Source organism: Heteronotia binoei, chromosome 10, assembly GCF_032191835.1.
Source record: "Heteronotia binoei isolate CCM8104 ecotype False Entrance Well chromosome 10, APGP_CSIRO_Hbin_v1, whole genome shotgun sequence".
NCBI lineage: Eukaryota > Metazoa > Chordata > Lepidosauria > Squamata > Gekkonidae > Heteronotia > Heteronotia binoei.
The window spans coordinates 80,062,678-80,089,669 of NC_083232.1; the positions used below are offsets into that span (position 1 = coordinate 80,062,678).

General features: G+C 44.3%; 1 protein-coding gene across 1 annotated transcript in view; it reads left to right on the forward strand.

Moving 5' to 3' along the window:
- EEPD1 (endonuclease/exonuclease/phosphatase family domain containing 1) overlaps window positions 1–26,992 on the forward strand; it is an 84,128-nt gene that overhangs the window by 52,711 nt on the left and 4,425 nt on the right. The window contains exons 2-5 of the mRNA XM_060247644.1: window positions 1,671–1,722; window positions 17,604–17,714; window positions 18,852–18,986; window positions 23,178–23,310. Coding sequence (XP_060103627.1) covers window positions 1,671–1,722; window positions 17,604–17,714; window positions 18,852–18,986; window positions 23,178–23,310 — 431 coding nt within the window. The remainder of the gene's footprint in view (window positions 1–1,670; window positions 1,723–17,603; window positions 17,715–18,851; window positions 18,987–23,177; window positions 23,311–26,992) is intronic.

A 26,992-nucleotide genomic window follows, 5' to 3' on the forward strand; every position in this document is an offset into this window, starting at 1 on the left:
TGACCCAGCTGGCTTCATGTGGAGGAATGGGGAATCAAACCGAGTTCCCCAGATTGGAGTTCACTACTCTTAACCACTGCACCATCCCAGCTCTCTTTCAGACAAGCTTTGCAGACCTTTTAATCTCCTTATTGATAGAACCCAAATAGACCTGCCTTGTACTCTTCTCTCTCTTTGCCCTCCCAAATCCCATCTTGCACTCAATTTTTGTTCCAGAGTTTGTGCTTTATCACAGAAGCAAACTTTTTATAGTCACCTGTGCATATTTCAAGTTGCTCAGGTTTCAACAAAACATTGATTGACTTTGATTAATTGGGCAGTAATCCTTTTACAAAATGGTCTGTTGAAGTGTGGCCGAGTTAGTATTTGGATGGGAGATCACCAAGTAATTCTGGGGTTGTTATGCTGGCGAAGGCAATGACCAACTACCTCTGTTAGTCTCTTGCTTTGAAAACCCCATGGGTTGCCATAAGTCATCTGCAGCTTGACAGCACTTTACACATACACACACACTGTTGACGTAACAATGGATATGATTCCATCCTTCCATGGTTTTTTATTGGCCACTGAAGCATTTCTAATAACAATGATATTTGGGATTGACTGATATGCTTCGCTCGCACAAGATGATGTGTTTGACCAGTAGCTTAGGTGGCATTCAGACACATTCATGGGAGACAGGTGTATTGATAACTGTTAGTTGTGACCAGGGCTTTTTTTTGTAGCAGGAGCTCCTTTGCATATTAAGCAACACACTCCTGATGCAGCCAGTCCTCCCGGAGCGTACAGGGCTCTTCTTACAGGGCCTGCTGTAAACTCCAGGAGGATTGGCTACATCAGGGGTGTGTGGCCTAATATGCAAAGGAGCTCCTGCTACAAAGTGAGCCCTGGTTGTGACATCTAAGTGGCACTGCTGTGTTCAGAGGCAACGTAGCTTTGATGACCTGATGAGTTGCACAAATTCCAGGTGATTTTACCACCTGCAGGAAATGCTGGTAATTATCCCAGTAATATCTGATTGGTTACTAAGTGCCTGACTAGGTGGACCTTATCCTGGGTCTGCAAGGCAGTAGATAGGATGTTACCATTCTAATATTGGTTTTATATATCTCCCGCTCTCCACTCCGAATCTCAGAGTCTCAGAGTGGCACACAATCTCCTTTATCTTCTCCCCCCACAACAGACACCCTGTGAGGTGGGTGGGGCTGGAGAGGGCTCTCACAGCAGCTGCCCTTTCAAGGACAACCTCTGCCAGAGCTATGGCTGACCCAAGGCCATTCCAGTAGGTGCAAGTGGAGGAGTGGGGAATCAAACCCGGTTCTCCCAGATGAGAGTCTGCACACTTAACCACTATACCAGACTTCTCCTGGTATCATTTGTAACATAATCTATTTTAGTAGAACAACTACTGGGCAGAAGTTAATTTGCATGACCACTATCTACTTTAAATAGAACAAGCAGCACTATATGTGTTCCACAAAGTACCACAAACATTTGCAAGGTAGAGCAAGCAAAGGTGATCAGTGACTGGTTGTACTGATCTGTTGATTGTGGTGGGTCTAGGCTTCTATAAGAGGTTGGCTAATTTACTGCATAATGTTTTTGTGCTTCCAAGTCCTTGTTGAATGTTATTTCAAATGACACATTTTCTGTGTTTCTCTCCCTTGTAGCATCAAGCTTTTGGCTGTGCAGGAGTTGGTTGACAGAGATGCACTGGAAAAGGTATTTTCAATCTGTTTATAAAACAACACAAGCACAACTCTGCTGTTGGCAGCAGGATTCCCTGCTTACTGTGAATTGTGCCACACAAAGATGTGATTCCTGAAACTCTTGCTTCAGATGGCCTCATGTCAGAGAAACAGAATTTGAAGGTGCTCTCTTTCTGTTTATTGCCATGGGATAGTTCCTCAAAGCCTGGATCCTGTAACTGCATTCCACTGATGGTGGAGCTTTTCTGCCAACGAAAAGAGTCTCTTTTCTGTCAAAAGAAAGCTCCATTGTCAGTGGAACAGAGACAAAAGCCCCTCTGCTATTTTCTCTATTGGGTATGAGGATTAGCAACTCCCCTCCCCAAACTCTGCCCTCTCCTGGATCCACCCCCAAAGTATCCAGGTATTTTCCTACACAGATCTGGCAACCCTAGCTTCACATCTGCTTTTGAACTAGGCCAAGATCCAAAGAGCTGTTTGGCACTTGTGCTTCTTGAATAGTGCTGTGGTAAACCATCTTGTTTCAAAGCAATCTGTGATACTGCAGGGCTGTATAGGATTAAAACGTGTCCTTTCAAAGGGGAGGGGTGGAAAGGCACATTGAAGAGCTTGCATGTGCCTTGAGTAATTCTTTGGCTCCTGATCAGGGAAATCGCCTAATTTGCTGCTGCCCCGTTCAGATGGTGTGGTGCAAAAGCTAATTTTGAGTAGATGAAGCTGCTTTATAGAGAGACCGTGGGTCTGTGTAGCACATTTTCTATCATAGCTGGTTGTGGCTCTCCACAGTCTTGGGCAGAGAAAAGTAATTCTCATCATGCACTACCTAAATGTCTAGGGATTGGCCTTTGGAAGTCTGGCATGCAGTGCATATCTGTGCTCTTCTACTGAGTCTTGCCTTCTCCCTCTGGCAGCCTTTTGTATTTCACTAACTAAATTGGAAAATATCACAAAAGAGCATTATGCTGCTAAGTTATGCCATATACTTGCATGCAAATGTATGTGGAGGTGTGTGTGTCTTTATATTTTCCAAGATTTTGAAGATGCCATATTTTGTTCCAAGTATCTTTTTATTTCACCTAGAGATGTAAGATTTCCAGAATTTTTGAAGCTATTTGGGGGAAATAGGTGCTTTGTTTTGGAGGGGGAATGAGCTGTATGCAATACTTTATGGAACCTAAGTTTATTTTACAATTTAACGACATAAAATGCATCATTTATAACTTAGCATGTAAATTGATACCGTTTGCCTATTTATGAAATTTAAAAGTGTAAAGCCTTAGTTTTCTAAAAAAACAAAATAGTGAATACACCCAACACCAGAGAGAAAAAGAGAACCACAGACTGCTGTGCCTAATTCTGTTTCGTATGTTTATCATCGTTTTTGCCATCCAGGTAGTAGGTAAAATAAAAGTTAAAAACAGCAGACAGAAGTTCTGTAGTAAATAAAATAACTTTTCTTTTAAAACGTTTTCAGTGGTTTCCCCACCCCAACCTTGCAGTGAAGTGTATTTCAGCCTGATCAGGGCTTCCACACAATTAAACCTTTGTTACCTTTATCAGTTCTAATTCATGTTCACAGCAAAGCAAACTGGTCATGGCACAATGGTTTAGCAGAGGGTATGCACTGCCCAAGTACAATTCCAGCATTCTGTCGGCTTAAGCATAGAGATGGCTGCTTTTATGTGAATTAAGCTGATTAACATGTAGTCTTCTGTGTACACAGCATTGCATACAGATGCAAACGTGAGCAGGCTCATTACCTGTTGGCCTCCTTTCCCTAGTAATTGAGTTCTTCACAGCAGGGGCAGATTGGTCCTTTAATTTAGGATGAAATTTCCTGCTGCACTGCTGGTCTGGAGAACTAGTGGTGGCCAGAAGCAGGCGATCCAAGCCCCAGCCGTTCTGCCAGTGCCTCAGATGCTGCTTGGCTCAGACGATAGGCAGTGGCAGTTGGGGTCAGCTCACTCCTTTACCAGTTTCTCGCTAGCGTTGCTCTGCCCCCAGGCTTCTGTTCCCCCCCTCCCCAGTGCAAGTGATTAATTTCCCACCAGTTGCTCTGTGAGTGCATTTTGATGCGCGGCTCCCTCCAGTTCCTCTCACAGATTCTTAATTCTTAAGAGACAGTGTCTCCTCACACACTGTTCTCAGTTTGCAAGAGGAATTAGTGGGTGAGCACTGCAGAGCTGAGCAGCCCCTGCACCGCTGGCTTGTTATAACACCTCTGGGACCACTCAGTTCAGCTTCCTCCAGTGTCATGTTCACTTCCTGGTCTGCTTGTCTTTTGTAGATTTGGGGAGTGATTGGGCTGGGGAGGCAGGACTAATAGCTGAAGCCCCTACCAACCAACCCCCGCTGCAGACTCAAGTGCAAGTATCTTAATTGTATGAACATTTTTCTTTCCAGCCAGGCCATAGATTCCCATTGACTGGTTGCCAAAGTTGGACTCCCGTAGCACCTTTAAGACTTTAAGTTGGTCTTAAAGGTGCCACTGGATTCCAGCTTTGTTCTGTTGCTTCAGACCAACATGGCTAGCCACCTGGATCTATCTACATGGAAAGGGCTCTTTTTCCAGCAGGAGCTCCTCTGCATATTAGGCCATGCCCCCCTGATGTAGCCAACTCCTTTACCAGTTTATCCAAGAGCTTAGAGGGTTCTTAGTACAGGCCCTACTGTAAGCTTCAGGAAGATTGGCTACATCAGGGGGCGCGGCCTAATATGCAGAGGAGCTCCTGCTACAAAAAGAGCGCTGCATGGAATGTACCACTTTCCAAAGTGTTAATCAAGACTGAATGCTTGAGCCAAAGAGGATGGGAGGCACATTCAAATCGATATTCAGAAAGCAAGTTTGTCTCTCCTGGGTGGTCTGTCAGGTCAGTTGCTGACAGGGTCAGTTGCAGGACTGGGACTCAGAGAAGCTGAACTATGGTAGTAAAAAACAAAGGAAACGTGCCAACCCCAAAACCACCTTGGTCAGGCAAGAGCCAGAAACTGTAGTTTCCATGAACTATACCAGTCCTTGGCCAAGCCAGAAGCTTCATGCTGCTGCTAATCACAAGGCCAGATGTTGCACAGATCCTGCTTCCTTCCATGCCTGATGAGGTCTGGGCACCCACAGCCCCATTGTAGCTCACTGTGGTTGCTGGCCTCCAGGTGGGTGGGTCCAGGAAATCGCCTGGAATTATAACTGGCCTCTAGAGATCAGATTCCCAGCAGGAAATGGCTGCTGGAGGGGTGGACTTTATGGCTATTATACCCTGCCTTCCCCAGGGTCTTACTCCACATCAGTCTAGTCAGAATTAGCTATGCTAATTCAGAACAAGCTATGCAAGGGCCACTTTAATCTAAAATAAGTAATTTATTCAGTCAAAATTAATCAGTAATTAATCAGTCAGAATTAGCCATAGAATAAATGGTCAGAATTGTGTCTTTTTGCATTATGAAGTTTGCAGCAGTGAGTCATTATGATATAAATTACTCACAAATTTCCCAACTTGGAGATGGCAACCCTAAACCTCATCTCTGTGGGGTTTTGTTCAAATCTTGATTTAGGGATTCTCTAATTCTGAATGAAAACATTACTTAATTTTATCCCTGATCCATACAGGGATACATGGCAGACTTCAGACATGTTTTAAGAGAACCTTGTCTCATCCCCGTCCCCAGATCCATTAACAGAGTATTACTCTGACCGACTCTTGATTTTTATGCATGCAAACTGTACATTTTGCAGCTGAGTGATGCCCCATTGAATAAGGCTTCCTGACTCCCAAGCTCATTCTAAGCTCCCTCTATTCAGTCCAGCTAAACTGCTGACCAGCTGAGTCATTTTGCTCACTTGTAAAAGGTAAAGGTAGGTAGTCCCCTGTGCAAGCACCAGTCATTTCCGACTCTGGGGTGATGTTGCTTTCACAACGTTTTCACGGCAGACTTTTTACGGAATGGTTTGCTATTTCCTCTCCCAGTCATCTACGCTTTCCCCCCGGCAAGCTGGGTACTCATTTTACCGACCTTGGAAGGATGGAAGGCTGAGTCAACCTGGAACTAGCTACCTGAACCAGCTTCCGCTGGGATCGAACTCAGGTCATGAGCAGAGCTTAGGACTGCAGTACTGCAATTTTACCACTCTGTGCCACGGGGCTCTTACTACTCACCTGGCCCTCTGGTTAATGAGAACCAATGTGGTGAAGTGGTTGGCATTGGACTAGGATCTGGGAGACTCTCCCTGCCGTGGAAACTTGCTTGGGTGACCTTGGGCCAGTCCCATTGTTTCTCAGCCTAATTTATCTCACTGGGTGAGGATAAAATAAAGGAGAGGAGATTGGAGAATGATGGTACACTGTTTTGGGTCCCCGTTAGGAAGAAGGGTAAATGACATTAATACAGGGAGAAAAGTCCACACTGAAGCAGAATATCAAGTCATTACTCTAATTCTAAATGAAAACATTACTTAATTTTATCCCTGATCCATACAATCGCATTAAGAGAAAAGTATTTCCTTTTTACTGTAAGCCTAATTTTTGTACAGAGAGGTCTAAGGAAAAAAAGCTTGTAGTTTGGCAAGACTGTGGTAGATGCATGACCTTGGTTCACACCGTTGGCTTACTGAATAAATTAAGTTGCTTACTGAATAAATTACTTATTTTAGATTAAAGTGGCCCTTGCATAGCTTGTATGCGTGCCATGCTCAGGGAGAGCAGATTTCAGTTGGCACTTAGGGGCATGTTTGTGAAACTACATTTCTGTATGAAAATGCAACAGATTTTCTGAATGAAGTATTAAGGCATTCCAAAAGAATTAGCCATAGAATAAATGGTCAGAATTGTGTCTTTTTGCAGTGGTGAGTCATTGTGGTAATTGAATAGTATTCTAAGAAATGGATTTTTAAAAGTTCTAGAAATGTGTTTAATGGAGATCAAGTAGAGCTGAGAAGGCTGAAGCTGAGACTGATGTGGAGCAATCTGAGATAACACCAGGGGAGCAAAATCCTGTATTTAAAAAAAAAAATTAAAAATCAAGCTTTGTTGTAAATTAACATGGGAATAAAAGTTATTCTGAACACTTGTATTGTATAAATAGCGAAGAAATTACAGGGCGAGTTTCACACATTCAGAAAACTGGACACCCCTCCCCCGGGTTGAATAGAGAAATAGGGGTTTTCTCTCACTACAGATGCTAATTTCCACTGCCCTATTGACCCAGATCTGAGTGCGGGAGTTTGCCTGCTTCAGCAGTCTAAGCACACTATTCTCTGTGCTGTGGCCTACGAGATTGAAAGTGTCTTCGTGGCCTACTGTGTGAGTTGTTAGCCAGAATTCTCTGGTTTAAATGTCTGTTAGCTATCGACGCATGTCGTTGGTCTTGGGGAAACCACTATCTCTTCGTTTAAGTTTCTCTCTCCCCACTCATGTCTGCTGTATGGAGCTGATGCTGACCTCCATGGCAGGGTTATTGTAAGGATCACTGGCAAAATGTACATAAAGTGCTTGGTCCAAAAGCAAAATTTCATGCAGTTAGAATCAACCAAACTGAACAAAACACTGTGCAAACTTCCATGTTCACCAGAACTCTTCAACAGGCAATTCTAAAGAACATTTTCAGGCCATAATGTTATAACCTGATCTTACTGGCATCCTCTGTGAAATGCGTGCAGGCAAAACGCTTAACTTTATTGCTGGTTTTAAGTTACAGCAGCACATTCTATGGGAAGAGGCATTTTGATGGTATCTGCTCATTGGAAATACAGAAACCAGAAATAGTCTAACCACGTTCCTCTCAAATGCCAAACTGGCACATACAGTTCCTTTGCAGGCTGAGAGCAAAAGGAAACACCTTATAGTTGTTACATTAACAAGTAACATAAATGTTAGGTACTTGAACATCTTAAAAGGCTGTTTGCTAATGGCCAGGCTCTAGAATAAACAAAAGTTATTTTCAGAATTTGCATGAGGTAGCAGTAATATAATGTGTATATACGTCATACACAGGAGTTCAGTTTGCTAGAGAAAGTAAATAAAGACACACAGTGTATGAAAAGTCTCAAGTGTATTGAGTTTGTTTTTTTCTAATTTTTTCCAAGCTGCAGGTTTCAGACATTTCCTATTTAATTGATCTGTGCCTTTTATAGGAGTCAGCTTCTCTGATGCCTTCTCTTGACAATATTGTTTAGTTTCTGCTTGCTACAGTTCCGTTTCCCTGATAGTTACAGCTCTCGCAGTGGTCTGGATGCTTTTCCAATGGGTAGAAGCAAAGGAAGAAATAGAGTGACTAAATTTTATTGTGACACTAAATAGAAGGATTTAAGGTCCTCAGAGGCACCAACCACTTGGAATTGAGTAACCTTCAATAACAGTCCTTAACTTAAGAATTTCCAAAACGAAGAGAAAATAAATCTGGAATCTTCGTCTTTGGATTCATTTTGGGCTGTACTTTTGGACTTAGCAGTAATAAGCATATTAGTCAGTTTCTGAAGTAATATATGGAAGTCTGGGGCTTCTTGTATACATCTATTTGAAAATTTGGAGGAAACAACCCCAAGCCCTAAGAGGAGGGGACCCTTCCTTGAGTTTTTCTGTTTGTTTCTTTTCTGGGCATTCACGTCTTTACCTCTGCCCCTTCTTATCAGTCAGACCCAACTCAAGCATCATCTGACAAAAAACTCAGCTGTCCTGCGTGGCACCGTAAGCCCCAGTGTGACCAAGGCTGTCCCCACGTTTTGTCCCCTCATCCCCCAGCTATCAACCCTGTATGTATCCCATACCTTCTCATTCTACTGAAGAGAAGAACTGCCACATAAAACAGTTTGATTAACCCATAAGCAAGTTTTCTGGGCATGCAACCTCCCCCCCCACACACACACACACTCTAGTATTTCCCGGTAGTTCCGCTGGGTTCCTGAAGAACTGAATTTATAGCTGCTTCTTCAGCAGATGGTTGGCAGTAGCTCCAAAATCATTCTCCACCCTCGTTTATATCTGAGGGAGAGAGATGCTTAGTTTTGGCAAAATGTTGAAACTTGCAGCACATTATAAAACTTAAGAACTTGCAAACACTGCAGATGCCTACATCAGCTACATTCCTGGCTGATGTGCTTAGCTTTTTTCTTTGGGTCAAGATTGTTTCATTTTGACTTGATAGCTAAAATAATCAAATTAGTACACATTGCTTTTGAGCCCTGCTGTTTGCTGATTTATCAAAGTCAAAGCATATTGGAGTAAACTGAACCGACTTGGCTTTAGGTAATGGTAGAACTGCAATAAATCTTCTTAAACGCTTGAGTGTAAGAGTTGTGCCATCTGACATGGTGTTGCGGTTAGAGTACTGGACTAGGATCTGGGGAGGATTGCCACCCTCTAGGTGGCACTGAGGGATCTGCTATTACAATTCATCTCCGAGCAACCCAAGATTAGTTCCCATGAAGAAAATGGCTACTGGAGGGTAGATTATACTGCATTATACCCTACTGAGGTCTCTCCTCTCCCCCAAACCCCACCCTCACTAGGCTTTACCCCCAAAATACCCAGGTATTTCCCACCCCAGAGATAGCAGTCATAGATATGGGAGACCCAAGTTTGAATCCTCATTTTGCCTGTAGACTCAAACTGAGTGACCTTGGGTCGGTCACACTTTCTCAGCCTAACCTTACCCTCATAGGGTGTTTTGTTGAGGATAAAATGGAGGGAGAATGGACAAAGTAAACCACTTTGAGTCTCCCTAGGGGAACAAGGAAAGGAAAGGTCCCCTGTGCAAGCACCAGTCGTTTCCGACTCTGGGGTGACATTGCTTTCACAGCGTTTTCACGGCAGACTTTTTACAGGGTGGTTTGCCATTGCCTTCCCCAGTCATCTACTCCCCCCCCCCCCCAGCAAGCTGGGTACTTATTTTACCGACCTCGGAAGGATGGAAGGCTGAGTCAACCTGGATCCAGCTACCTGAAAACCCAGCTACCGCCGGGGATAGAACTCAGGTCATTAGCAGAGTTTAGGACTGCAGTACTGCAGCTTTAACACTCTGCACTTAATGAAAAGGACAGATCATGTTGATTTCTGCTGTAGCAGAACATTATTGCAAATGATGGCAGTATAATGGGAAGGCTATTTTTTGATAGCAAGAGAAGAGGTAAGTATCTTGAGGTCTTTGTGCTAAACAGATTTTCTTTGTTGGGCATGAGATACTTATCACAACCAGCCAGCCTGCTTCTGGGAGAGCAGAACACTTTTGACAGATAGTTGTGTAGCCATGTAATGGAGCTGGGAGACTGAGTCTTGAACATAGCTGGGTAAAAGCATGCTATGTGGAAGTGTGAGAATGGTTTTTGAAGGAACTGATGCTGTTGTAAAGGCTAGCAGTTCAAAGATCTGTTAATGTTTCTCAGCTTCTCCATGTGCAACCCACCAACCATAGCCACATACCCCTAGCTAGTAGGGTTGCCAATAGCAGGTTAAGAAATACCTGGAGGTTTTGAGGAAGAGACTTCAATGAGATAGAATGCCACAGAGTCTACCTTCCAAAACAGCCATTTTCTTCAGGCAACTGATCTCTGTCACCTGGAGATCAGTTGTAATCCCAGGAGATCTCCAGCCAGGTTGGCAATACAACTATAGTTAGGTGGGGAACTGTGCACAGAAGCAAATGCTGTACATGGACTTTTTCTTCTTGATTTGAAATCTGGGGAGGGAGTCAATGTAGTCCTTTCTAAAGTCTACAATTTGACTAGATCAGGATTTCCCAAACTTTTCTTTCCTGTGGCCTGGTTATTTTTGCACTTCTCATTCATGGTCCACTAAAATTTGGGGGTTGGGCCAAGAGACTTTGAGGGTGGAGCCAGAAGACAGGAATTATGTCATTTCCTGTGGCGTCAAGGGCCAAGTGATGTCACTTCCAGGGCACACTGAACCAAAACTCCATCTTTTCCTGTGATGTCACTTCCAGGGCACTCTCCCAAACCTGCCTCTTCTTCTGAAGTAACTTCATTTTCAGAAATATCTCTCTGAAACTCATGCTGAGCCAAAATGAGGGTGGAAAGTGGCGGTCCTCTCTTTCCACTCCCACACCTGCATGCACCTATCTGTTTGTGTGTTCTTCTCCAGCTTTCAAGCACTCCTAATGCCCATGTTCAATTGCCTGCACCACCTACACACCCCTTCCTCAACAGCACTGGCCAGTGTATGCAGTTGGGAGTGCTGTTGCCATTGCCATCAGGAATGACAGCACTGTGTATCACCCACCTCAAAATATGCTGAAACGTTTAGTAGGCCCTTCCTTCAGCTGCTACTACTGGAACCCTGACTCAAGCTATAACCAAGCTTGCTTGGTTTCAAGAAAATCTTTCAACAGCTATTTTTCATACTTTTCTTTGGCTGAAACACTGGGAAATTGCTGTGAAAGGTAGCAGAGAATTGTACTGCAGTTAATGAATTAATCTCCAGTTATATGAAGTTCATACAAGCTTTTCTGTAGTTATCCCAAAATGGATATTTATGAGGGGCCTGCAGCTTTTTACTGGCTGTGTTTCCCATGCCTTTAAAAGCAACCTGTTTTGCAGATATATAACCAGTGAACTTCTTTCATCTTTTTTAATATCTACAGGAGGAGTTTAATTTTGGTGTCAGACAGTTGTTAAAAGCAGGACCAGTAAAATGGTGCCAAGTTCATAGTACCATCACTTCAAGTGCTGTTGAGATATACAGCAGTAATCTCCAATAATCTCTTTCTGCCCCACACCCCTCACTCTCACTCTCACACAGAAATCTAATAGAAAGACCAGCTGGCTACAACTGGGGGTTCCAACTTTTCATTGGTAGAGCTTCTATGTCTGCAACAACAGTATGATGAACAGAAAAGTTTAATCCAGGAAAAATGGAAGGAAAAATGGAAAGAATGAAATGGAAGGAGAGGAAAAGAAGACATGGAAAGAAAGAACATAAGAGGAACTATGTTGGATCAGGCCAGTGGACTATCCCATCCAAAATTCTCTTATACAATGCCCAAAAAGCACCAGAATGTCCACCAGTGGGGCTAGGGCACTAGAAGCCCTCCCACTGTTGCTTCCCCCCCTCCCAGCACCAAGAATACAGACAGAGCATCACTTGCAGGGAAAGAAAGAAAGAAGGGGGGGGAGGAAAAAAAGCCTTCCTCACCATCAGATGACCCCAGCCAGCAACAATTCTGCCCAGGGGTCATTTGGTAAAAAAAAAAAAAAAAAGCTACTGGAATGCCCACTCCCAGCTGGAAAAAACACACACACCGTTCTTTGCCGCCCAGGCCTCCCAGGGAAATTTCCCCAAAAGAGCATACTGCAAGGCACATGAAAGCTCATACCTTGAAGAACACTTCATGGGTCTAAAGTGCCAGTGGACTCCAGCTTTTCTCTTAAACACTGGGAGGGGGTGGGGAGAAGGGAGGAGAGGCAGCCCAGCTCCTCTCTGCACAACACAGAGATGGGGGAAGGAAGGAAGCCTAACAGAGCTCAGGCTTTGCAGCCTGTGTCAGTCTTCAATGCTAGCTTTTTTGCGCACCACAGAGAGACAGGAGAACGGAGGAAGCCAAATAGAGTGCAGGCTTTGCAGCCTGTGTCAGTCTTCAAGGCTAGCTTTTCTCTGCACAACAGACAGGGGAAGGAAGGAAGCAGAGCAGATGTCATGCTTTGCTGGGGGCGGGGCTAGGTTTGCTGGGGGCAGGCTAGCTTTGGTTTTTCTTGTGACCCGGTAGTGAGGCTTCCGTGGCCCGGTACTGGGTCATGACCCTGCAAATGGGAAACACTGCGCTAGATGTTAGGGGACAAGGAGAAAGAACTCAGTTTCCTTCTCTAGAACCAGGAGATGGTTATGATTCCACACATAATTTTCTCTGCCAAAGAACAGATTGGTGGGTTTAAGGTTTTTGTTTAATTTCTGAGGGCTATTAGATGGATGCAATGATCCTCTCACTCAAGGATTGCAGGTGTTCCCTATCCCACAACAGTTCCTTCCAACAGCTGGAGAATTGACTCTCAGGGTTAATGGGCTTACATGGGGGTAACAGCAGTGTGGGTTGGTGGGCTGTAGTGAGGAGGGGGAAGGAGATCAAATTGCTCACTCTTCCATCTTTGCTTGTTCTCCTGTGCTGGTTTTCTGTTCTGATGTTTTCTCACTTTCCGTAACCTTCTTCCTTTTGTCTTTAGTGCTTTGTTTTCATTGACTTCTGTCCTTCAAGCTAAGAACAATAATTAGATGTATTTGCTTCTTAATTATTTAAAGATGTTTCTCCCCTGAAACTAGTGAGGTCAGTTACAATTGATTTTTATTTTATTTTTTGTTTCCTCTTTAATGAATAATTAACTGCTAAAGGCATTCTCAACTTCATATCTTCCTTGATGCAGTATTAATACATAATCTGAATAGTTACAGATTTGGCTTCTGACTGAGAACTGAGCAAACATCAATATTTCCACGTTGGACAGAACTTTAGGGAAAGTCACCTGCCTTCTGATAATAAGTGTTGTGGTTTTTTTCAGGGGGAATGGGGTTTGCATTGTGTGTGTGTGCCTGTGCCTGGAAGTCATGGCAACTTCTGGCGACTTCTAGTGAGGCACGGAGGACATTCAGAGAGGTGTCTCGATAGCCTGCTTCTGCCTCCAGACTCTGGTATTCTCTGGAGGTCTTCCTTCCAAATACTTGCCAGGGTCAGTCCTGCTTAGCTTCTGAGATCTGATGAGATCGGGCTTGGCCTGATACTGACTGTTAATCAGTCGTATGCCTTGGGATTGAGAAATACGGTATCTTGTTCACAAGTTCTGAAAGGAAACCAAGTTGACCCATGGTTATACACAAAGTTTATGTGTGTATAGGAATAAAACATCTGCTGTTGTGAAGATTGTGTTTGTCTCGTTTTGCCATATGTGAATATACATATATATATATTTATTTACTTCCTTCAATTTATATCCTGCCCTCCCCACAAGTGGGCTCAGGGCGAGCTTAGAAAGTCACACGGAAATATCATGACATTTAACAATATCAAATTCAGGCAATATAAAGTTCAGAGAATTAAAATTTAAAATTTTGTGCCAGAAACACCAGAGTAAAAGTTGCCTCGGTAGTAGCAATGCTCAGACGGAGCCTTCTGAGTGGCATTGATTGGGTATTAAGCCACTAACTGCATGGCCAGAGCTATCAGCAGGGGAGGCCAAGAACAGGAAATCTGGACACCTGCTGCCTTAGCTGCAAGCCCAGAAGAACAGTTCCTTTATTTAGTACACTTTGTCACACCTTTCCTCCAATTTGCTCAGGGGGTAGTGTACATTGGTCTCTCTTCCTCCATGGCAGGGCTTTTTTTGTTGGAGGAACTCCTTTGCATATTAGGCCACACTCCCCTGATGTAGCCAATCCTCCAAGAGCTTACAGGGCCTACTATAAGCTCTTGGAGGATTGGCTACATCAGAGTGGTGTGATCTATTGTGCAAAGGAGTTCCTGCTTCAAAAAAAGCCCTTCTCCATGGTATCCTCACAACAACTCTGTGTAGTAGTAGCAGCTGAGTCATAGAGAATGGCTGGCCCAAGATCCCCCAGCAAGGTAACCCTGGAAGAGTGGGGCTTTGAACCTGGGTCTCCTAGATTCTAGTCTGGCACTTGAGAATGACGCTACACTGAAAAGTTGTAATTATGCACATGTAGGCTTGCCAATCCCCAGGTCCCAGCGGGGGTTCTCCCACCTTCCAGCCCCCAGTCAGCTGGCCAGCAGGGGGAAGCTCCGCCCCCACAGCTACCATGTGCCTTTCCCCTTCAGAACGCTAGGAGAAAACTTGCAAAGGCTTCCTTTTTGGATGATGTGTCTGTATCTTTAAGGCTGAATGGGGGCGAGATGAGCAGGCAGAACAACGTGGCTGCTTCCAATAGGAGTGAAAGCAGACCAGACCCTCCATTTGTTATACAAGCTTTTCAGAGATTGTTTGCTTAGTAAAGGGTAAACTTGAACCTTTGGTTTCCCTGTGTTATTGGAAATTCAGCAGCTCATGACTAAATTGCCGGAGTGAGACCACACAAGTTTTATTTTTGCTTCTGTGTGTGTGTGTGTGTGTGTGTGTGTGAGAGAGAGAGAGAGAGAGAGAGAGAGAGAGATTATTTGCAGCTGCTTGGGTGAGGAAATGAAAACTATTCAAGGGAACTGCACTGCTGTGTTTTTCTTTATTTATTTTAGGGAAAGTCTCTCGGCCCCACCCCCAAAGTCCCCAGATATTATCTGAGTTAGTCTTGGCAACCATATGCACATGACACTGTATCGCTGTGATCATCATATGCAGTTGTAAACATGATTCTTCCCTGCCCCCCTCCATATTTATTTAGAAAATATGGTTCAGGCACCAGAGTTCCCAGTATAAATTTCAGAGCTGGGGCCTAGGAATTTATGTGCTCAGGCTTCAGAATCCCGACAAGGAAACGGCACTTGGAGCAGGGCTTTTTTTGTAGCAGGAAGTCCTTTGCATATTATGCCACATACCCCTGATGTAGCCAATCCTCCAAGAGCTTACAGAGCTCTTAGCACAGGGTCTACTATAAGCTCCAGGAGGACTGACCACATAAGGTGGTGTGGCCTAATATGCAAAGGATTTCCTGCTACAACCCCGCCCCCCCAAATTTGGAGTATCAGAATGTGCAATTGGCAGGCCGTGTGAAGCCTCTGGATTTGCCAAGCTCCATGTTAATAGTCCTTTGAACGGAGCAGCCCTGGTTGGCGGCATATCAGCTCTGAGCCCAGACACTGGGTCGGAGGACCTTCAGTCCAGGATGGGATTCCGCAGCACTCTGGCACATGGCAAGGAGAATGTCACGTATCAGTTTGCCCTTTTTTAAAAAGTGTCTTCACTGCTAGGAAATTGCCACCCATCTAAGCAGCCATCTGCTGAGCAATGTTCTCTTTGATACTCAGACAAAAGTCGATATTCTTTTCTGCAGGAACCAAATAAACCTTTGTTTTTCTCCCTTTTGAGCAAAAAACCAGCCCATTGTTCAAACCCAGATGCTCAACGCAGTGGCCTGCTGGTTTTCTGTTTAGTAGTCATAGATGGTTTAACTTGATAAGCTGATTTTAAAAACAGCAGTCCCACCTTACAGATACAGCTTTAGCTCGTAGTTTCTTGTCTGTCCAGGCAAAAAGCAGCCCTTTATGCAATGAATGGATCAGTATCTTGAGAGGGGGGGGGGGATCAGCTTCCCTGTTATTGAGGGAGAGATGCCTTCAGAAATGCATCAAAAAAAATTTGGTTCTTGGTGTATGCAGAGGAGGCAAGATGGATAGCTCCACAACCAGAGCTCCACAGATACATAAGCCTGAATCAGTGGGTTTGGGAAAATAAATGACCAGCAAGTAGAGTTATTGGCACAGTCTGGAACCAAAAAGATGGAAATGCTGAGATTGTAGAGTGTAGTATGAGATCAGTAGGAGGTGCTAATGTGGTCCTTTTTAATCAGTTTAAACCAGGGAGAAAATTTGGAACTGGAGATTGTCTTATCTGTTATAAAATATTAATCCTGTCCAATGCTTCTCATTTTGTATTCTGGTTTGCTGTTTCAGGCACCTGCACCATAAAGATAAGAACTATCCTTGTTCCAGTTTACAATTCAGCTGCCCTGCCTTAAGTCTCCCCGCCCCTTTTGTGCTTATGTGCTACAATGGTGTTTAATGATTAGCAGAATGTTACTGGGCCAAATGGATGCGGGCGGGGGGGGGGCACATCTAATTCCAAGGATGACTTCTCCAGAAACTGGAGGAGGTCCCTTCCATAAATAGTGTATATGTATCCCTGGTGTCACCTTTCCAAGATGGAGGAGCCCTTAACATTGGCTTGGTCTAGACTTCTGAAGGTGGAAACCATTTATGGAATCATACAGCATATGAAAGAGCCATCATGCATGACCTGGCCACTGGCAGAAATTGAGGGGGGGATATGACATAGGGGCACCATTGGTGATGATGCAGCATCACTTTTAGAGAAAACCCAGAAGCTGGTGTCTTGCTTCCCTAGGAATCTCTAGAAACCATACTTGAAATGCAAACTATACGTACTTGTTATCAGCATAACAGAATTCATTCAAGGTCTCTTCTCCTTTGATCTCCCTCTCTGTCAAAACGAAACAAGTTGTAAACATTTTGGGACAAGACATTCTTGTCTTTTCTGTTAGCGTTGCTCTGTAAAGCATGGGGTACTCTGAAACCGTATTATAATAACAAATACAATGAATGAGTAAATTGTTTCGCTGCAAGTTAAGAGGCCTAGCTCGACAGCGGTCTAATCCTGGTAACCGAGCAAAATGGGCATTTTTGATTCTGTAAGGCTGCCAGAGTAGCATGCGGAAAGCTTTGCGCTGAAAGTATAATGCTTCACGTGGCACGCAGCCTGCTCCCGGCAAACTTCCCCGGAGGATCCCATCTTTAAGACAAATCTGATCAACACGCCACCTGCCATCAGCTAACAGCCTGTTCCTTAAGAAGCTCATGTGGGATGTGACTCTGATTGAATGTGGCACTGAAATGCTGGGCAGCCAGCCATCCCCACCTCCCTTCTTTGGGGAAGGGCATTTGTTTCATCGTTTATTAATAGACATTTAATTCTTCAAGTTTGTTCTAATTTCTGGTGCAGCTTCAGAATCCTCAAGAGGTGGGGGAATCTCCTTGCCTCCATCTTGTGCTTTGAATTTAATTCCATTTTCGAGTCCTTTGGAAAAATTCTAAAACTGAAACTTTTTCTAGGAAACATCAATTCCCTGCCCCCATTTTTCTTTAATCTCTTAGTCCCATTTCTTTTAAAATGGACCTCTTACTCTGAAATGTTTGCAGACCAAGATCTTAGAAAGAATTGTTGACATTAGCAAAGACCCACAAATGCTCTTGTATTTTGACTTTTGTTGCTGATCTTTACAGTTTTGCATGGAGTTAAATCAGCCGACTCTGCCAAACATTCGCAAGTGGAGAGGCCCTCGAGGATGCTGGAAGGGAGTTACTTCTGAAAAACCCTCAGGGCAGCCCCAAAAGGTATGTCTAATCATCCTGACTCCATGTGATTTTTGGGGGGGGGGGCGGTTCCCATCTCAAGGGCATAGTTTAATTTGTTTGTGCTAGAATCTTCTGCACTTCCCCCCCACCCAGAGAATGGTGGTTAAGAAATATATTTCTCCTCTGCTTTGAGCTGACTTCTCATAATTGACTTTCCCCTGGACTTTGTTATTGATTTTGGTAATGCTTGCATTTATTTGCTCAGATTGCAGAAAGTTTTTGTCCAAAAAATGTTAAGAGCTTTATTTAAACCATACACATGTTTATGTCTACCCGCTACCCTCCAGGGATGTCTATGTATGGAGCAGATGTCTGCATATGGAGCAGAGGTCCATCAGTGGCTACTTGGGGGGGGGGGCACAGTGGGAGGGCTTCTAGCCCCACTGGTGGACCTCCTATGGCACTTGGTTTTTATGGCCACTCTGTGACACAGTGTTGGACTGGATGGCCATTGGCCTGATCCAACATGGCTTCCTTTATGTTCTTATGTTCTCTTCATTTTTATGCTGGAACCCATAGCCTTTTTGGTTGTGTGGCTGCTGATTGAAGGGCAAGATAGCAAACATCTGCCTTTGCAGGTCATTTCTGCAGCACAGGATCCCATCCATTGCATTTATATTGGAGTTACATGATGTCATGGCGGATAGGTCCATCCATTACTGTTAGCCACAGTAATTAAATGGAGCCATACTTCTGAACACCAGCTGCTGGGAACCAAACTGTGGGGAAAGGATGTTGTCTTCATTTTCTGTGGATTTTCCAGGAGCGTCTAGCTGGTCTTAATGGGTCTTGGATCCCTTACAGGTGCAGAGAATGTCTTTGAGTAACCTTTACAGTGAATGCAAGTGGCCAGTCATCATAATTCCCTTTGATATAATTTAAAATTCCATTCCCTCTGGCAGTGCCTTCTCATGCCAATGTGTGAGTTTTGGAGAGTCAAGCTAGGTCCATGGGTGACTGTGCCTCAAAACCTTGGTGTGGGATCCCTCAACAGAACGTCTAGAGCATTGCTCATTTTTGGTAATCCGCAATTGCTGTTTGGTTAGTTGTGTAAGTGAATATTTTTTGAGCAGCCAAAACAGTCTTTCTTTATCAGCTTTTTCGTTTGCTTCCCAGGGTGTGGAATATTCGGGCTTTTTGTGGGATGTGACTGCAGGTGTAGAGTTGAAGGATGCCACCACCTATGACAACATGCACACAAATGGGAATGGGAGGCAGGCGTATCCTCAACCGTATGTTGCACACTTCAAGGTAATGTATTCAAGAGAGGCCTTATTTTTGTTTACTTCTGAGATTTTATATTCCAGCGTTCTTTTGTGAAAATACCTAGTGCGGCTTACAAAGAGAGCGGCTCGTTCTGTTCAACTGTGTACAGTGCATCCCTCTTGGCACAAGAAGCCGTCCTTCAATGCAAAAGGTTCTACAGCTGAAAGAAAGAACCCCATAAGGCTTTTCATGCTGAAGGACAAAGCTGCTGCTTCCTTAGCATACAAGGCAGGATATAAACTGATATAAATACAAACACATCAATTCATGAAGGGCCTAACATTAATATAAGGCATGTAACTAATAAACATAATAAAAGAACTGAACCTCAGAAGAGGCAGGTGAGAACAATGGCCTAGACCAGGGTTTCCCAAACCTTTCTTTCCCGTGGCCCGGTTATTTTTACACTTCTCCTTCGTGGCCTACTAAAATTTGGGGGTGGAGCCAGAAGACTGGGGGTGGAGCCAGGAGACAGGAATTATGTCATTTCCTGTGGTATCAAGGACCAAGTGATGTCACTTCCAGGGCACTCCCCCAAACCTGCCTCTTTTGAAGTAACTTCATTTTCAGAAAAATCTCTCTGAAACTCATGCTGAGCCAAAATGGGGGTAGAAAGTGGGCGGTCCTCTTTTTCACCCCCACACCTGCATGCACCTATCTGTGTATTCTTCTCCAGCTTGCAAGCACTCCTGATGCCCATGTTCAATTGCCTGCACCACCTACACATCCCTTCCTCAACAGCACTGGCCAGTGTATGCAATTGGGAGTGCTGTTGCCATTGACATCAGGAATGCCAGCACTGTGTACCACCCACCCTGGGCCCTGGCAGCTGACACATTTAGTAGGCCCTTCCTTCAGCTGCTACTACTGGAACCCTGCCTCAAGCTACAACCAAGCTTGCTTGGCTTCAATAAAATCTTTCGACAGCCATTTTTCATACTTTTCTTTGGTTGAAACACTGGGAAATTGCTGTGAACGGTAGCAGAGAATTGTATTGCAATTAATGAATTAATTTCAAGTTATATGAAGTTCATACAAGCTTTTCTGCAGTTATCCCAAAAAGGATATTAATGAGGGACTTGCAGCTTTTTACTGGCTGTGTTTCCCATGCCTTTAAAAGCAACCTGTTGTGCAGATACTTAACCAGTGAACTACTTTCATCCTTTTTAATATCTACAGGAGGAGTTTAATTTTGGTGTCAGACAGCTGTTAAAAGCAGGACCAGTAAAATGGTGCCAAGTTCATAGTACCATCTCTTCCAGTGCTGTTGAGATATACTGCAGTAATCTCCAATAATCTTTTTCTGCCCCACACCTCTTACTCTCACTCACTCACTCAGAAATCTCATAGAAGGCCACCTGGCTACAACTGGGGAATGCCAACTTTTCTTTGGCAGAGCTCCTATCTCTGCAACAACAGTATGATGAACAGAAAAGTAAAAATGGAAGGAAAGAAAGAGAAAGGGAAAGAATGAAATGGAAGGAAAGGAAAAGACATGGAAAGAAAAAACATAAACATAAGAGGAGCCATATTGGATCAGGCCAGTGGACTATCCAGTCCAAAATTCTCTCATACAATGCCCAAAATGCACCAGAATGTCCACCAGTGGGGCCAGGGCACTAGAAGCCCTCCCACTGTTGCTTCCCCCCCTCCCAGCACCAAGAATACAGACAGAGCATCACTTGCAGGGAAAGAAAGAAAGAACAGGGAGGGACAAAGAAAAAAATGCCTTCCTCACCATCAGATGACCCCAGCTAGCAAAAATTCTGCCCAGGGGTCATTTGATTAAAAAAATAGCTACTAGAGTGCCCACTCCCTGCCCCTCCCAGCTAAAAAAAAAAAAAAACACCCTTCTTTGCTGCCCAGGCCTCCTGGGGAAATGTCCCCAAAAGAATGTACTGCAAGGCACATGAAAGCTCATACCTTGAAGAACACTTCATGGGTCTAAAGTGCCAGTGGATGCTATCTTTTCTCTCAAACTCTGGGAGCAGGGAAGAAGGAAGAAGAGGCAACCCAGCTCCTCTCTGCACAACACAGAGATGGGGCGGAGCTAGCTTTGCTGGGGGTGGGGCTAGCTTTGACTTTTCTTGTGACCCGGTAGTGAGGCTTCCGTGGCCCGGTACTGGCTGAGACAGCAGAAGCGCAAACAATGGGCAGCAAAGAAGAATGATTGGCATAATAAAATGTAAGAAATCTAAATCCCAATGGGGAGTCAATTCTGAAAGGTCATACAGAATGAGCAAGCTTTTAAGTTTTAGCAGGGATGGTGCTGTACTTTGGAAAGGAATTCCATAGCCAGAGAGGAGGAAGAAAAGAATTTTCCAGGCTCCCTGATTGGCCTCCAATTTGCACTGCAAACTCTTAGAAGAGACCTATCTAACTTGGCATAAGTGGAGTTTCAGGGATTCTGGACCCAAGCTTGGAAGGTCAGAGCTCTGAATTGGGCCTGAAAGCAAATAGGGAGCTCGTGCCATTCATAAGGTAGTGCATTTATATGTTTCTTACACTGGTCCCCAGTCAGAATTTAAGTGGTTGTGTTTTATATAAGTTGACATTTCCATGCCATCTTCAAATGTGGCTATATGTAGACAGTTTTTGTGGTAATCTAATCTGTGAGCTGCCCAACCATGTGTGAGACTGGAGGGGCTTGCATTTCCAGAGTAAAAACTTCTTAGAATAGTTGTACATTTAAAAAACATGGACATGTTTTGAATTTTAAGAGTGTAGCCAATCAGATAGCTGAACAGTGTATCCTGTGATATTTATTTATTTTGATATCACTATATCCTCATTTGATTTTTCAAAAGAAAAATCCAAAGCAGCTAATAAATATTATGTCCAAATTAGTGAGAGCAGATCCGTAAAAGATGGGCTTCAGCAAGGTAACTAACCATTGATGGAGAGATTGGGAGTGGCTGGATTGGCCAGGCCAACTAGAAGGCCTCACTTCCTTTCCCTTCCCAAAATGGCTGCCAGTGGTGTCTGAGAGGAAGTACGGGGGCAAGTGATAGTTGGCCAAGCAGGCTTATGGGAGGAGCCTTGTTCTCTCTGCCTCTCCTGCAGAATAAAATGTGTGATTCAAAGCAATTTCTCATAGATATATATAAACAAATCTCAGCTCTCCCATGGCTATTAATAATTTTTTTTTTCAAATGTGCCATGTAATTATCACCATCACAACTGCTGTGTGTAACAAGGCGCTAGACAGAGATGGCAAGAGGGAATTTTTACTAAGGGTCTTGAGCTCAATATATGCCCTGTTTGGTTGACATCCCTATGCAGGTTGTTTACAAAATAAAATATTAGCAATCGTGGCCCATTTAGACCATATATGAGTTTTATATGCAGTGTTATCATGGTATCCTTATAGGGGGAAAAAATTCTTGGAAGCAAAGCAACAGAGCTTGACTGATAACAAAAAATCCTGCTGTGGCAGGAACTTGGAGGAGCTGTTTCTTTAAATGAACATTTTGTTTGCAATCATGTTACAGTTCGTGTTATTCACATAAGCTGCAGTATGGGGACCATTCAAAGTGAACTACAGATCAAAAAGATGGTAGGAGATGGAAAAGTTGTTAGACTTTGTTGCAGAAAAGGATTGCAGAAGACTGGGAATAACTGGGGAGGGGTGTGTTTTTAAATGACAAATTAGTGACAAACAATTTAAGAAATCTGGTACTACAGATTTTAGGTCTCCTGTCTTTCCGTCACATTTGTATCTCCCCTTTCTCCAAAGGCTTAGGATATATCCCTAACTTTATCTCCACAACAATCCAGTAAGATCAGGCAAAAAAAAAAAAGTAATTGGCCCCAGGATACTGTATTGAGATTTGAATCTCTCTCCCGAATTCTTCTAGATTTAAAATGTAAATGCAGAGATCTAAATTTAGAGTTCCAAATGGATTGTTACTCTTTTTCAATGAAAACTGTCAGCATGATAAAACAAACACGCCTTTCATGCAGAAGAAGGAGCTGTAGGTTAGAGAAGTGTGGGCTGGAGATGTCAAAATACACGTGATTGACTCTGGGTGGGGAGCAATGATGTAGGAGAAATTCTGTTGTAGTGATTCATTGTGACCTAAGCTGGTGATTTAAGTTTTGGTGGTTGTGGCTGGCTTTATGGACAGTCCTTTGAAAAGCCTGTGCACTCATGCTTGCTTTCTTCCACCTATCTAGGTGGGGATGAATGATCTAACGCTGGTTAACATTCATCTGGCCCCCTTGCCCTCCGCGGGAGAAAATGCTGTGAAAAACTACGATAGCCACAAATTAGCAGCCTTTGCACAGACTTTACAGGAAACACTGAAAGGTAAGACCGTAATTTTCTTCAAACACAACCTGTGCAGTTAAAACAAATGAAAAACAAAAGAACTTAGTGTGGGGGTCTTGTGTCCGCTTGGATTTAAAAACCTACATCAGCCTTCGCCCATTTTCAGACTCAAGGATTGCTCTATGTTGGGCCCGTGCTGGACTCCCTCGGTGAATTCATAGGCACAGGGCTTTTTTCAAGCAGGAACGCCATTCCAGCAGGCTTTGTGTCAGGGGGTGTGGCCTAATATGCAAATGAATTTATGCTGGGTTTTTTTTCTCCTGCAAAAAGCCCTGTGCAAAACAATGGTGATGTCAGGGGGTGTGGCCTAATACTTCCTGCTGGGCCTTTTCTGTTCAAAAAGAATCGTAGGTAGACATTAGGCAGTTTATTGCCTAAGACAGCAGCTGCAAGCTGTACAGGGAAGGGAAGTGCTTATGCAATCCCTCTCACCCAACATCCAGAGGCTCTGCAGAAGCACATCACACTGAGGTTTTTTTCTGAGAAATGCCATGGGCTTCAGGAATGAATGTTGTTTAAGGTGAAAGTGTAGTTGACTCTGGTCACCTGCATGTGGCTAAATGGACCCTTGAAGGTGTTTCCTCTTTTCGTTATTGCCCTCCCTTGTTCTGTTGTTTGAAGGTGAAATTCAGACAGATTCTTTACTCATAATTTATATTGTCATTGTTATCAGGCCTCTGTTGGGGAACTGGAGCAGCTAGCCCAGGGATGGCCAAACCCGCTTAACATAAGAGCTTCATAGAAAAACGTCAGATGTTTGAGAGCTGCAAGACATGAACGTCAGATGTTTGAGGGAGGAAGGAAGGAAAACAGATTTTGGGGGGAAGGAGAGGTGGAAAGAAAGCAACTTTAAATGCATTCTCCAAGCCGCCAGCTTGGCTTGGTTTGAAGAATTTATTTAAAGAGAGAAATGCCTTCTCCAGGCCTGCTGATGGGGGCAGTGAGGGCTTCAAGAGCCGCACCAATATGTGTGAAAGAGCCACATGTGGCTCCCAAGGCGCAATTTGGCCTCCCCTGATCTAGCCTTTTGTTTACTTTTTTTTTTGCTGTCAAATGTGGCTGACTCACAGCGACCCCATAGGAGTTTCAAGGCAAGAGAAGTTCAGAAGTGGCTTGGCATTGCCTGCCCCCGTGTCATGACCCTGGTATTCCTTGGAGGTCTCCCATCCAAATACTAACCAGGGCTGACCTTGCTTAGCTTCCAAGATCTGATGACATCCGTCTAGCCAGGGCCAGCCAGGTCAGGGCTATTTACTGTTTACCAAAGCTAAAAATGCGGCAGGCTGTAAAACGCTGGATGATTTAGCATGGCTTTTCAAGGTCAGTGGCTTCAACCTGATTTTGGAATTCAGCACCCCTCTCCAGTTTCAGAAGAGGAGTGCAGAGAGAGAAAGCCACTACACACAGTCTGTTGTATGTGTTCAAGCTGCAAGGCTCTGGAAGTTGTGTGCTGCTGGTCAGGACCACCGACCTTTAGGGTGGAAATGAAGTATTGTCCTGATCCAGACTCATACTTGAAAGCTACTGGAGCAGACGTTAGATCTGTTGGGTCAGAATTTAGTTGGCTCTCTCCACCTCCACCCCCAACACGTTAATGCATATTTTTAGAGCTAGGAAATCGCTTCCAGAATAGTTCTCCATTAGACAGGTATTGATTTCCTTTCCATGCAAATGGACTTGAAAATAGCATTGTGCTGCTTCATTTGAGAGAAGCACTCTTGGGAGAGCTGCAGAATGACTGCGAGTGTGTTTGCCCAGAAGTCAGTCCCACTGACTTGCATTCTTAGGGGCATCCCAAGGGCAGTTTCCATACCGTGCTCACAGAAGGAACAAACAGGGATGGGAAAGCCGCCCTAGCTGGGCAAGCAGCAGTGAATAGGCTCAAGGCAAGCAGGGATGGCATTTATATGCCCTGTCCCTGCACTGCACAATGTTGCACCACCCCTTGACTCTCAACCCCCTTCTTGCTTGTCACATCAGTGCAAAAGTAGAGTCCCTCATCCTCTGCAGCCCGGCACACACACACCTCAAACTGGGGGGGGGGGACAATAATCAGGAACTAATTTACATATTAGGCCACACCCCCTGATATCACCATTGTTTCACACAAGGCCTTTTTGTAGAAAAAGCCCAGCAGGAACTCATTTGCATGTTAGTTCACACACTCCTGATCATTGTTCCCTCTAAGATGCAGAGTCTTGTGAGTAAAAATTCTACTTTGTGAGCTACTGGCATTAAAGTTGTGAGCTACTGCATAAATGAGTGTGCTCTGGGGTCATCCTTCGTGAGCTAAGACAAAAATGTGTGAGCTGGAGGCTAAAAACCTGTGAGCTAGCTCACGCTAACTCAGCTTAGAGAAGGGATGTCAAACATGCAGTTCGGGGGCCAAATCAGGCCCCCAGAGGGCTCCTATCAGACCCCTGAGCAACTGGCTGTCATCTGCTTCCTTCTTCTTCTATCTCACTTCCTTCTGCATCTCAGCTTGCTTTGCAAGGCTTGCTCAATCACACAGGAGCTACAGAGCAAAACCTCTATTATCTCCATTGGCTGAGGCTCCTCCCTTGGGGAGAAGGGGGGAGAGCTTACTTTGCCAGGCTCTCTCAATCGCAAGGCAGAGCTACTGAACCAAGCCTCTCTTCCTTCTATTGGATGAAGCTCTCCCCACTGGCCCACCCCCTGTCCCCTAGGGAAGGAAAGAAAGAGCCAGAGTTTCCTTTGCCCAGTTCCCTGTATCCCATGGGAGAAATACATAGGAAGCATCTTTAAAACCAATGAGTGCTAACATTTTATGCATGTTTTAATTTTTAAAATATATATATTTGTGTTCGTAAGACAAAAATGCATGAGCTGGAGGCTAAAAATCTGTGAGCTAGCTCATGCTAACTCAGCTTAGAGGGAACTCTGCTCACATATCATTTTGTCTACATATGAGTAAGGAAGATCACATAATTATGTGCCATGCTGGAAACACCCCCCTGGGGTGTGGAATGTACCTAATTGGCTGTACTGACTGTCGAAGCTGCATCTTCTTTGCTTACATCAGGGACCAAACAGATACCACAAGGCTTTCCTCAATCACCAACCAAGAAAGAACCATAACACTTCCCTCCTTCTGTATAAGAAACCCCTTGAGGCCTTGCTGGTACAACCTGAAGCGGCTCTCTGTTCGGGCCATAACCCAGGTGCAAGCCTAGTGAAGCGGTGCCTTATTTCCACTGGAGAAAATGGCTGTGTTGGAGACTGGACTGTGTGCCATTGTATTTCACCCCTGCGTAGATCATGTGCAGGGTTGCCAGCTCGGAATTGGGAAATTTCTGGAGATTCAGGAGAGGGCAGAGTTTGGGGCAGGGCAGAACCCTCAGTAGGGTATAATGTCATAGAGACAAAGCAGCCATTTGTTCCTAGGGAACTGATCTCTGTCACCTGGGCATCAGTTGCAATATTGGGAGATTTCCAGGGGGCACATAGAGGTTGGCAGCTTGTCAGTTCCGCAGTATATGCCCCATGTTTGCAGATGGGGGTGCTTGCTGCACAAAATAGGGTTCAAATGCCTTTTCTGGCAGAGAAGCTCTAGCTGTGTACTGTCTGTGACATCTCTTGAGTTGAGATTAAAGTGTTGTTGAGTCAGTACCGGAGGTGAAGGTTTGTGACTGATATTGGG